Source organism: Panthera onca, chromosome A3 (genome assembly GCF_046562875.1).
Source record: "Panthera onca isolate mPanOnc1 chromosome A3, mPanOnc1 haplotype 2, whole genome shotgun sequence".
Lineage (NCBI taxonomy): Eukaryota > Metazoa > Chordata > Mammalia > Carnivora > Felidae > Panthera > Panthera onca.
The window spans coordinates 117,872,034-117,885,635 of NC_138341.1; the positions used below are offsets into that span (position 1 = coordinate 117,872,034).

At 40.6% G+C, this 13,602-nt stretch overlaps 1 protein-coding gene across 5 annotated transcripts in view; it reads right to left on the bottom strand.

Moving 5' to 3' along the window:
- MROH8 (maestro heat like repeat family member 8) overlaps positions 1-13,602 on the bottom strand; it is a 59,838-nt gene that overhangs the window by 20,603 nt on the left and 25,633 nt on the right. For all 5 annotated transcript variants that reach the window (XR_013554530.2, XR_013554529.2, XM_078444086.2 and 2 more), the window contains exons 8-12: positions 13,234-13,338; positions 8,480-8,615; positions 6,839-6,957; positions 5,373-5,525; positions 3,589-3,749 (exon numbers count right to left, since the gene is read on the bottom strand). Coding sequence is in view for 3 of the 5 variants with exons in the window: in XM_078444086.2 (XP_078300212.2) it covers positions 3,589-3,749; positions 5,373-5,525; positions 6,839-6,957; positions 8,480-8,615; positions 13,234-13,338 (674 nt within the window). In the remaining 2 variants the exon portion in view is untranslated. The remainder of the gene's footprint in view (positions 1-3,588; positions 3,750-5,372; positions 5,526-6,838; positions 6,958-8,479; positions 8,616-13,233; positions 13,339-13,602) is intronic.

Here is a 13,602-nt window from a genome sequence, read left to right on the forward strand (position 1 = left end):
TTTATTTACTTATTTTAAAATTTTTACTACTGGACTTTTTATTTTTATTTTTTTTTAAGTTTATTTATTTCTTTTGAGAAAGAGAGAGAGAGAGAGCAGAAGGGACAAAGAAAGAGGGAGAGAATCCCAAGCAGGTTCCACACTGTCAGCTCAGAGCCTGAAGTGGGGCTCAAACTCATGAAATGCGAGATCATGACCTGAACCCAAACCAAGAGTCAGATACTTGAGCCACCCAGGAGCCCCTGGACTTTTTTTTAAGTTTACTTATTTATTTTGAGGGAGGAGGAGGGACAGAGAGAGAGAGAATCCAAGCAGGCTCCAAGCTATTAGCACAGAGCCTGGCTCAGGGCTTGAACTCACAAACTGTGAGATCATGACCTTAGCTGAAACCAGGAGTCAGATGCTCAAATGACTGAGCCACCCAGGTGCCCCAGAAGAGATCTCCTCTTCTTTTTTTCTTTTTTTTTTTTAAATGTTTATTTATTTTTGACAGAGAGAGAGAGACATACACACACACACACACACACACACACACACACACACACACACAGACAGCATGAGCGGGGGAGGGGCAGAGAGACTGACACAGAATTCGAAGCAGGCTCCAGGCTCTGAGCTGTCAGCACAGAACCTGACACGGGGTTCGAACTCACAGACCATGAGATTATGATGTGAGCCGAAGTCGGACGCTCAACCAACTGAGCCACCGAGGTGCCCCTCTTTTTTTGTTTTTTGTTTTAATTTTATTTATTAATTTCGAGAGAGACAGAGAGAGCAAGTAGGGGAGGGGCAGAGAGAGAGGGAGAGAGAGAACCCCAAACAGGCTCAGCACTGCCATCACAGCCCGATGTGGGGCTTGAACTCATGAAACGTGAGACCGTGACCTGAGCCGAAACCAAGTGTCGGATGCTTAACCAATTGGGCCACCCAGGCGCCCCAGGTCTCTTCTCGAAGAAAGATAGTGTGTAGGAACTTTTCTTCTTCTATAATTGACTCAAAGGTAGGGCCTGACATTTATATAAACACTGTAGAAGAGCATTGTCAGGGGAACATTGGGAGTTACTCCTGGTTTTAACTCATTCTCTTATTTCCAGAATCTACTTAGGTATCTTTGTGTGCTACAGCAAGTATGGTCTTCCAACTGTCTATATCAGAATCACTCTAAAAATTGAGAGGCTTAAAGACTATTCCAACATTTCACTCCCTGATAATTTCACTCCTCTGATAATTCTCATCCATGGATAAAACAAATTGAGAAGGTCCTAAAGGACTCCTAAAGGGAAGGCCATAAAGGCAATATGATATACTGAAAAGGCTCCTAGCTGGGGCAACAGATTGTAGAAAATGAACACTCGTTCTTGGGATGAAATTAAGAAATTCCTATATTTACCTATCCTTTTTTTTTTTCCTTCTTTGAATTCCCTAGGAAGTAAATGAAGTAATTTGAGAAGCTATTTATTGTGAAAGAAGTGTTTCAAAAATGCTTTTGGTCTGTACATTTGTAAGTGCTGGGAATGCATCTGAATTAGGAAAACACATACATTAGCCTATAAGCCAATGGTTCACAAATTTTAGTGTGAAAAATACATCTGGAGAGTTTGTTAAAAATACGGTTTCCCCTCCAGTGATACTGATTCAGTGGTTTTTGTTTGCATCATCCCTTTGGGGGTATGCATTCATCAAGCTGTTTCATACCTTCCTTGTGTTTAGTTTTGCTATTCCTCCTGTCCAGAATGCCTTTTCCACTGCCCTGTCCCCCTTCTGCTTGGCTAATTTACACTAAACACTTAGCTTGTGGCTGCCCTTCTTTTAAAACTCCCTCCCCAATCCTTCATCTAATTAAATCACCTCCTACAGGAGCTTCCACAGAACTCTTTTATTTTGCTTTGGGTCCTCTGTTATTCGTCTAGGTCTGCTATCAGACTGTGTGCTGCTCCAGGACAGGGCTTGTGTCCTATTCCTTATTTCTACAGGCCCAACAGCACCTTGGACATAGTAGTTGCTTTGCACAGACTGCTAAGAGCAATCACCCCAGTTAAACCAACTCTTGTTCCAAGAGCTAGAATAATAAAATTATGCTAAAATTACACTTTAAAATGATTAAGTATATTCAATATTTTGTATGAAATCATAAGTTTCATATAAGAATCTATATTTAATATTTTGTATGAAATCATAAGTTTCATATAAGCTGAAGCAAGCAGTAAAGGTTTAAAAATAATGGATTACAGAAATATACAAAATAATATTTTTTAAAAAATTGTATGAACTCTTTTTTTTTTTTTTTTTGCATGGGTAAACATCTTCCTTTATTCGACTTAGTGGTAAAGTGTCTTAAGTTCAGCTTACAGAAAACATCAGCACTGCACCAAGACATTGTGAGAATCATTCATTGGAAGTGGTTTTCAAACAGTTTAAAGCTAAGAAATCTTGGGGCGCCTAGGTGGCTCAGTCGGTTGGGTGTCTGGCTTCGACTCGGGTCATGATCTTGCGGTTCGTGGGTTCGGGCCCCGCATTGGGCTCTGTGCTGACAGCTCAGAGTCTGGAGCCTGCTTCGGATTCTGTGTCCCCCTCTCTCTTCGCCCCACCCCTGCTTGTGCTCTGTCTTTCTCTGTTGTTCAGAAATAAATAAACATTTTAAAAATTAAAAAAAAAAAAAGCTAAGAAATCTTTTTTTCAAATATAATAATTACCCAGAATCACAATATATAAAGCAGACAAAAAGAGATGCTGTTCTTGTCTGGCTGGCTCAGTTGGTAGAGCATGAAACTCTTGATCTTGGGGTGGTGAGTTTAAGCCCCACCCTGGGCACAGAGCTTACATTAAAAAAAAAAAAAAAAAGATGCTGCTCTGATAAAGGAAGTGGGGGCCTAGAACCTTCTCATAATGCTTCATTATCTTCCCCATAAGGATCTCCTGGAGCTTTCAGGGTGCCTCCGACTCTGAAAGCCACACTTGTATGTAAAAAAGCATCTTGTTTTTTTCTCTATGTGGTTTATTCCTATTTATGGATATATTCATATTTTCTTTTTTATGTATGTATGTTTTGGCTAAATCTTTCTCAAGTGCATTACAGATAATCATGATATTCACCCCTAAATAACTTCAGCTTTGATCTCCTAAGAATAAGAACATTTTTCTGTATAACCACATTATCATTTCACACCTAAGAAAATTACATTAATTCAGTAATCTATTACAGAGTTTATACTTAAATTTCCTCAAAATTTTCTTTGACAGTTTATGTTTTCATCCAGGATCCAATCAAGTTCATGTATTACATTTGGCTTTATCTCTTTGGTGCCTTTTTATCTAGAACAGTGACCCCAGCACATTTTTCTTTCATGACATTAACTTGTTTGAAGAGTTTAGTCCAGCTATCTTATACAGTGTTCTTCATTCTGGATTTGTTGGATTGTTTCTTTATGTTTATGCGTTATATTCTGACTTATATTGTCGGTTATCTGTCTATATCTTATCTCTTCTACAAGAATATCATTAGATTTTTGAGGGCAGCCATGTTCCACAATACCAGGGGCTGTGTCACACCCTCCAATTTCATTTAGAGGCTCTACTAGGTTCTGTTACCTGTCATATGGTACTGGATGACACAGAAGGTGGCTGATCACTATATCTGTGTACTTGGGCCTGGAGATAAACAAACTCACAGTATTTATGATTTGTTGGCGGACTCTAGGCTGGCTGATTATGGATAGCCGGGCACAGATCACTCCCATAATTTCTGGCACCTGAAGAAGGAAAAGAAATCACTAAGACCTTGATCCTATGGGACAATGATGGTTACTGAGGATATTGTGGCTATTTCTGAAAGATTCAGGGGGTGACAAGAATGTTTAGTATTTAAAAACTACCTACAATAGATCTTTATGTATGTATATGTATATAAAAATATTTAGAAGAACTTACATACAAAGGTATTAATAATGTGACTTTGAATGATGGGATATTGATTTTTTTGCTTACATATTTTTCTAATTTCTCCTCAATGACTATGTATTGATTTTATAATAAACCAAACTAGTAAAAGTCTTACAAGGAAGTTGGGATTTTTTTCTGCTCTGACTCTGACAATGCCAGAGGAGTCTCTGCTTGCCTTTCACCCAGAGATGTCTACCATCTCTGGAAACCGGAGCCACTGGATTTTGGTGCAATTTTTCTTCTTGGCCTTCTCTGCCCACCCATAGACTCATGGCTTCAAGTCTCTGTGGAAATGTCAGCTTCTCAGAAAGGCAGTCCTCAGCACCCTCATATAAAATGGCTTTCATTATCACCAGTTGCCAGAGCCGCTTTTAAGCTGGCACGTGATGCAATTCTGGCCAATGAAACACGGGAAAAAAAATCTCCTGGAGGCTTTTGGGAAACACTTTCCTCCCTGATTAAAGGGACAAAAGGAAGGCAGTATCTTTCTGGTTTGCTGGATACAGTCTTATCTGCACATAAAGTCTGAAGCTGCTGTGACCACCTTATGACTATGTGAACAGGCAAAGTGGCAGATGGAAAAGCCCCTGGCTCTTTGATAACACTGTCGACTGGCTGAGCCAGTCCTAGAAAATACTTCACTTCCAGGCTTCTTATTGTACGAGCAGACAAACCCTTTAAACTTCAGCTGTGTGCAAAGCCACTCAGAGTTGGTCTTTTTTACAGCTGAAAGCACCCAATTGATGCAAGGGCCCATCTCACCATGTTCTCACCACGTTGTTCTTTTTGTACCTTTGCTATTTTAATAGGTTAAAAGTCGGTTTTCATCATTTTAAAATTAACATTTATTGTTGTCAAAGTGTAACATGTACACAATTTAAAAAGTCCGGTGCTATTTCAAGGCTCTCTCCTGCCTGTTCCCCAGGCCTGCTCTCCAGAGACTACTACTTTACCCCTTTTATCGCTTTCAGTTGTCCTCCCATATTTCTAAATGATATAATTACAGTGTTATTTCTTGAGGTGTCAACTATAGATACATTTAAATAAAATCTCTTGATTGTAAGCTAAGTTGGTCTCCTTTGATGATTGCTCATGGCTTGCTTTTCAAAAATTTGGCACCTTGAATTGACCTGGATGAGGATCTAAGTAGAAGTTACCATTCTCATAAGTGCTAATGATATCTTCCCTCAAAACTATTCTATTCTGGAAAACAGGGAGCACATCTTGGATTTTAAAACTATCCATCCCTAGTTGCATACAAGTGACTGTTTTATTACATGCTTGTTGAAGGGGAGTCCACTGAACAATGGACCCTGGGCCAACAGTAGTTACTCTCCATTGAACAGGAGTAGCAGAAGAGACCTTAGTAACTGCAAGAGGGGAGAGCGTTTGCCGATATTTCAAACCCAGGAAACGACCACTGAGCTTTTTACCTTCTCAAATCGGGACTCTGCATTTTTCACCAATGTTATTAGCAATTCTCCTGCTGATTTTTGGGTGCAGGGATGTTTCAGATTTTTCAGGCCATCCAATATAGTCATTACAAACTGGCAGAGCTCGTTTGAATTGAGAAACACTTCAAAGACCTGAAATGATTTAGAGAAAATGAACTTCCAGGAAACTTAGTACAATAGAAAGAACCCTGAATAAGAAATATTATGTTAATTTTGTTGGGTTAATTAGAGAGGCATACAAATATGGACAAGGCTGTTTATTTCGGTCTTGTTTACAAAAGTGAAAAACTGGAAGCAAGCGCAAATGTCCACTGCTAGGGTCTGTGCATGGCCTTTTACAGTTCTGATTTTTAGAAAGAGGTTTTATTACCAAGATCCTCATAAAGAATCACCTTTTATAGGAACAGAACTAAAATAAAGGCCTTAGTGCTATACAGCTCACAGGGTCCCAGACATAGCTAAAATACCTTGGCTGGTGATGATATAGTCAAAGAATGTTTCGTTCTGTTTCTCATTGTGCTTGGTGGTGTATAAAGTCCTTCACATGATTATGATACGTGTAATCTACTAGGCACTTACTATATGACAGGCACTAAGCAAAGGGTTTTCCATACAATATCTCCTTTAACACTTACAACCCAATTTTTACAGATCTCCTGTACAGATGAAACGGACGCACAGGGAATTTAAATTACCTGACACCTTAGACCCTACCTGAGTAAATCTGTAGGTTTTCTTTTTTCCCCATCTGCTAACATAGTGCCTGGTACCTATATTTGTTGAATGATGAATACATATATTAATTTAAAAATGTATAGCTTGTTGGGTCAACTACACTCTCTAGCAGCTCCTTTTTGTGACAAGAATCTACATTTGCAAGAGGCTGGCCAAGGTTAGAAGAGCAATCGATGAGAACAAAGCCTGTCTGAAGAGATATCCAAACAGTGATACTGGCCCCACTGACAGGCTGACCTAAACCATTAAACTAACGGGGCCAGCTGTATTAACAGTCACAACCATGGCGCCTCGTCTCCAAACTATGGAATGATTAGAGAGGAAATTCTGCAGGCAATCTTGTATGTTTAGTTTTCTTCTTCTTTTTTTAATGTTTATTTATTTTTGAGGCTGGGAGGGGCAGAAAGAGAAGGGGACAGAGGATCTGAAGCAGGCTCCGTGCTGACAGCAGAGAGCCTAATGCCACAGGGGGCTCGAACCCAGGAGCCACGAGATCATGGCCTGAGCCGAAATCAAGAGTTGGACACTTAACTGACAGCCATCCATGTGCCCCTTGTATGTTTAGTTTTATAAGAAATTAGAACTCTTCCCCAAGTGGCTTTACCTACCATTTTATATTCTCATAACAAAATGTATGAGACTTCTGGTATTTTCCATCCTCTCCCACGTGTCCAGTTATCTGTCTTTACATCTGCAGCCATTCTGATTACCTGGGCAATTTTGAAGGGGCAACTGTAGAACTGCTTAATACTGTAGAGTTCTAGGAGTTCTTGACACTTTTTCATTGCTCTCCTCAAGCTTGGGTGATTTTTCTTGTCATGAGTGACATCTGAGAAGAAAACATGGAATATTAATATTTTCTGGCTTATGTCTTTCTTATTGAGTTTGCAAGTCTGGTCGATCCCCAGGCTGAAGTAAATCCAAAGATCTCACTCTTCTTATCTTTTCCACTTGGATAAGAGTGCCTGGGGGAAGGAGCATGTGTTCATCTGAAGGCTGATTTTTCCCCCTCTGTGGTCAGACAATATATCAAAAGGGCTTAAAGAAAAAGAAAAGAGCTTTTCTGAGAACAGAGCTTTTGAGTGATTTGAGAGTATAAATGAGACACACTAAACCATTCCCCCATTGGTGAGGACTTTTGAGGGGTCTTCTTATGAAGCTTAGGTCCCCATAAAAAATTGCACACTTTCACGATGTCTGATAACTCCAATATCAGAAATCTTTCTGTGTCTAGTTTTGCTGATTATCGAGCCTGCCAGTACTCCCTCACAGTGCCTTGTTTTCATGTTGCTCTGTGACTCGTGTTTGCTGGAAATTATCTATGGGAAGTCTTTGAGTATCTGGTTGAGGATACAGAGTCTCCACCTGGAAAATAAACTCTTTCGGGGAAGCAACTTTGTCTGTCTTGTTCACCAACGCACCTAGAATAGTAAGTGCTTCATAAATATTTGTTGAATGAATAATCAGTTGTATTTTCTTGGCTATATATGTCTTGGTAGACATTCCTCATACTCAGAGCTGCCCAGAGATGTGATTGCTGTTTTGGGAAGCACAGAGTTTCCTTATCCTGGGGATGAGCAAGCCCAGGCAGGGTAATCCTTGGTGGGAGTAGATTAGACTGAGATTCAAATGCTGGGGGCACTGGGCTAGATATCTTCTAAAATCTCTCCTACCTGGGGTGGGGGGGGTGTCAGTGATTCATTCCTTGACTGCAATGACCCTCTTTCTATTTCTCAAACTCCTCAAGTTCATACCTGTTGTTTCCTCTGCCCAATATGCTCTTCCTACATCTTCATCTGGCTAATGTTTCTTATTTTTCAGGTTATCTTCAGAGAGGCCTTTGCTGAATGCCACAGATGGGATTCTTCCTCATGGCCCCTGAAATTTCCCTGTAGCATATTTCTTTATTTTTAATTACAGAGTTATTTGTTGATTCTTTGATTGTCTGATTCCCCCACTAGACAATGTGTTATACAAGGATTGGACCACTTGTGTTCTGGTTGCCATTAGATCCTAAGTAAGCACTCAGAAAACGTTTATGGGATAAATAAATAATAATGAAGGCCCAGATGATGGCAGAACTTCCACTTCTGACCAAACTAACTTACTTTAACAAACAAACTTTAGTTTGTACATGAGGCTACATGTTTAGCTATTTCAACTCCATGGCCATGCAGATGGCTGACACTAATGGATCATCCAGGGTTCTGATTCAGGTTATCAAGTCAATGTTGGTTCATCTATGCTTGTGGACTATGTGCCTTTCTCTTTGAAAACTACCATAAAAAGTCTTTCTAGAATATAGGGAATGAGGGCACAAGGAGAACTGGCTGCCATCAGCAGTGCCTTACACTTCAGCCTCAGCGTGATATACAGTAGGTAGTGCGTGCCCTCTGCAGCCTCCTCAGCTACCTCTTTCACTGGGTCCCCACACAGTAGTGCCATCAGAGCCACCAGGCGCCCAAGCCTTTGGAATTGCAGTGGAAGCTAGTTAGGAAGAAAAAGAAAAATACCATTAGCATACGGGTGCATTTGATGCCTTAGATTTGAGTTACTGAAAAGTAATTCTACTTCCACCCTCTGCTCAGGAAAGTGCAAGAGTCACATGCAGCCCTTAGATCTCTTTAGGGTAAACACTGAACATGTGTGGATACACTATGTCCATCAGGTGGTATTAAATAGGACAAATTCTAACCTAAGTCAGCAGTCTAAAGAATGAAAAAGCTTTATATATACAGGTGTTCATTCTAGTACTATTTTTATTTTTTTTTTAATTTTTTTTTTAACATTTATTTATTTTTGAGACAGAGAGAGACAGAGCATGAACGGGGGAGGGTCAGAGAGAGGGAGACACAGAATCCGAAACAGGCTCCAGGCTCTGAGCTGTCAGCACAGAGCCCGATGCGGGGCTCGAACTCACGGACTGCGAGATCGTGACCTGAGCCGAAGTCGGCCGCCTAACCAACTGAGCCACCCAGGCGCCCCACTAGTACTATTTTTAAAGACATACTGGAAATAATTGTCCAATAGTAAAGAGAACTATGGTGTAACCACTTTAGGAATACAGCCATTAGGAGTCAAGTATCCTAGGAATTTATAGTAAGGTGGGAAAATGTACTAGTCTGCTAAGTGAAAAAGTTGGATGCAAAGTTGAGGTGCACTATTTAATAAAACTAAAGAATGTATTTATTGATATTTTACCTTATTATGGGAAAAAAGGTAGCTGGAAAAAACCATACCAGAAAAAGAAATATAATTTAAAATAGTGAAAAAAGGAAATTATAAAAAAGTTAAAAAAAGTAAATTAAAAAAGACATTAAAAAATGAAGGTAGAGGGGCGCCTGGGTGGCGCAGTCGGTTAAGCGTCCGACTTCAGCCAGGTCACGATCTCGCGGTCCGTGAGTTCGAGCCCCGCGTCAGGCTCTGGGCTGATGGCTCGGAGCCTGGAGCCTGTTTCCGGTTCTGTGTCTCCCTCTCTCTCTGCCCCTCCCCCGTTCATGCTCTGTCTCTCTCTGTCCCACAAATAAATAAAAAACGTTGAAAAAAAAAAAATTAAAAAAAAAAAAAATAAAATAAAAAATGAAGGTAGAAAAGATAAATGTGAAGAATTTGGTTGCATGCAGAATGCATAATCATTTGCTCAAGGCAGGACACAGAGCTAGGTTCTGAACTTTCTCAGGGCTAATGTGGAAGTGCGTACAATGTCCCACATAATATGATTCACATTGCCTAGAAGATAAGAAGCAAATACCCATGCAGAGGAAGCACAACTGTTCTTAGGACTGAAGCAGAGAGAAATTCCTTACGTGGCTCTTTAGAGAAATGGACTGAGATATTGCGAACAACAGCCTGTTTCACCTATTTACAGTCAACACAGCAACACATACACACAGCCATGTAATGTCTTTCATTCACTGATAGAACCTTCATTCACCCAATCAACAAATCCTGAGTGTACATATGAACCAGGGACTGGTTATGAGGATGACACTTAGGGCTAAGGCACTGTAACTGGCACTGGCAATACAAGCTGTGAACGAAAGACAATATCCTGTTCATGGAGAAGATATTCTAGTTGGAAGAACATAAAATAGCAAAGAAGTAAATTTTTTTTTTGAGTAGTCTTCACGCTCAGCGTGAACCCAGTGTGGGGCTTGAACTCATGACCCTGACATCAAGACCTGAGCTGAGATCAAGAGTTGGATGCTTAACCGACTTTCACCAAGAAGTAACATTTGTTACGTGTTAAATGGTGATAAATGCTATGATGAAGAAAAATACACAAAAAAGGACAGGAATTGCTATTTTAGGATTATCAGGGAAGACCTCACTCACGTTGAAATGAAGGATGCAGCCATGTAGATATCTGGGAGAAAAGCACTCCTGGTGGAAAGAATAGCAAGTGCAAAGGGAAAGGAGTGTGTTTGGTGTTTCAGAGGAACAAACAGGTTAGGTAGACTGGAGCAAAGTAAACAAGTTAAAAAACAAAAGAAATAGGACGTAGATTAGGTATAGGGTATAGCAACTTAGAGAACACTGTAAGAATTTTGACTTTTTTTTTCTGTGTAAGATGGTAAGCCATTGGGAGTTTTAATGCTTATTTATTTTTGAGAGAGGGGCGCCTGGGTGGCTGAGTCGGTTAAGCATCCGACTTCGGCTCAAGTCATGATCTCGTGGTTTGCGAGTTCGAGCCCTGCATTGGACTCTGTGCTGAAGAAAGAGAGAGAGAGAGAGAGAGAGAGAGAGAGAGAATGCAAGCAGGGGAGGGGCAGAGAGAGACACACAGAATCTGAAGCAGACTCCAGGCTCTGAGCTGTCAGCACAGAGTCCAGTGTGGGGCTCAAACTCACGAACTGCAAGATCATGACCTGAGTTGAATCAGCTGCTCAACTGACTGAGCCACCCAGACGCCACAGTCATTGGAGAGTTTTGAACAGAGAAGGGACATGAGCTGATTCACACGTATTATTCAGTGCATATTTAATTAAGCATTTACTGTGTGGCATATTCTGTGTTAGGCACTGGGGATGCTGTAGTGAATAAGACAAGCATAATAACTGATGGAATTTACATTCTCTAAGAGAGAAAAAGATAGTAAATCAATAAAGAAACAATCAAACAAGATAATCTCTGATCTTAAGAAGCCCTAAGAAGGAAAGAGAGTGATAAGACAGAGCATAAGTATATATCTATTTGTAAGCAAAGGCCTTTTTGAGGTGGAAACATTTGAACTAAGGACTAAAGAATGAGAAGGAGTTAGCTATGTGAAGAGTTGGGGAAAGTCATTCCAAGCAGAGGGAAGTAGTAAGTGCAAAGGCCATGAGGCAGGAAGGACTTTATATGGTAAGGAATATAAAGGAGGCCAGTGTGGCCAAAGTAAGTCAGCGAATGCAAGGGGACAGGTAGGAGTTGGATTGTATAAGACCTTGTATTCTAGGAACAGCTGGAAATCACTGGATCAAAAGAGTGACATGGGTTTCAAGATAATAACTCTGGCTACATGTAGATAACTAGAAGGAACTAAAGTGGAAGCCCCCAATCCATCACATTCATGCAGCAAATGTTTTCAGAAGGAATAAATGCAATTGTTATGTCTGGATGACTACAACTCAATAAAGTTGGTTTAAGAAAAGCTATGGACCTTCCTCAGGAAACTCTAGAAGACTCCACTGCACAAAATTCTGCCTATAGCTTCCTGGATGTTCACAGACTCCAATGGCACCTATATTTAGCAACCTTGTATTGCCACTTCTCCCTAGGAAGAAAACACTAAGGATGATCTCCAGGGCCTATAGAAAGATTATATATAAGAGATCATTTGAAACTCTTCTTAAAAATTTTTTTAATGTTTTATTTATTTTTGAGACAAACAGAGACAGGATACGAGCAGGGGAGGGGCAGAGACAGGGGGAGGCACACAATCTGAAGCAGGCTCCAGGTTCTGAGCTGTCAGCACAGAGCCTGATGTGGGGTTTGAACCCATGAACCGTGAGATCAAGACCTGAGCTGAAGTCAGATGCTCAGCCAACTGAGCCACCCAGGTGTCCCTGAAACTCTTCTTTAATCTGCAGCCAAAATTAGAGGTTGAAGCATGTAGAAAGAAGACCAACGTGATGACAGAATAGTAGGGTAGTCAGTGATGGCTGCATTGACCCGAGAGAAAAAAGGAAGTAGCATAGTTTGAGGGACTGAACTTACTTCAATAAGGAGGTGGAAAGCTTGGATTTATTTCCAATGTGAGAAATAAAAAAGTTAATGGAATGCGGTCCTTTTAATAAGCATGGCTGTTAGAATATTTATACGAAAGACAAAATCTCTACGAAAAAAATCTAGCATTAGGACCTAGCATTCCTCACTAACTTCTCTTCCAATTAGATTGGAGAAATGATGGCTGGAGACAGAAGCTCTAGTGCCTGGAAGATCTACTAGGAAAGAGCAAAAAGATTCACAGATTTAAAAAGGAATAGATCCCGGAAAGAGGATCTTAGTTTTGATGAACTCTTTTCAGGAGTTATGGGAAAGCATTCAGAGCTGAGAAGTGAGTGAGTGAAAGAGACAAATGAGAGGATTTAAAAAGAGGTGCCACAGAACCTTCTTCTGTAGGATGCTGGGAGATATTTAGGGGCTCCTGAGTAGCTCAGTCAGTTAAGTGTCTGACTCTGATTTCGGCTCAGGTCATGGGACTGAGCCCTGCATCGGCTCAGCGCTGGGCATGAAGGCTTCTTAAGATTCTGCCACTCCCCCCACCCTCAAAAAAGTTGATTTACTCACATTTGCTGTTTGACTTTATTAATTCAAATATGACACTGCACAGAGTCTAGGCCACTGTTACATTTATTGACTCACTTATCCAAAAATATTTGCTATGTTGTTATGTTCTAGCTCTTGTGTTAAGCAACAGGGATGCAAAATTAATAAACGTGGTACCTGGCCTCAAACCGCTCAAATTTTAGAGGGGCAGATACGTGAATAATGCTAAGTGCTATGGTATTATACATGGGGCACCAAGAAGTCATCCATTTGGGAAGCCATACGTAGGAGGGGAAATAGGCAGTAGTAGGGTGGCTATGCATCCTTCTTCCTGTGTGACTGGAGGGCTGCTTACCTTCAAGCTGAGATGTCTGGATGAGCACTTTAGAACTTCAGCCATGCTGACTGTGGCCCGTTCCCGCTCATGGTCTTTGGTTGATTGTAACCAGGGGTCCATTTGCTGTGAAAAAATAGAGGGAGACTAAATGGTTTACCAGAATGATTTGGGATAACATCTTTATTCTGTTTAGAAGAAAATACAGAGAGAGAATTTCTGCATGTCACCACTGTATCTGAAAAGGTCTTCCTAAATGATCAGTTAGGGTTGTAAATGAAAGTGGTGCAAAGGCAAACAAGGCATAAAGACCTGGGATCAGATGGGCTGGCTTCTACAGAGGCTTATTTTCTAGACTTATTTTTCCCTTCATCCCACTTTCTTCCATTA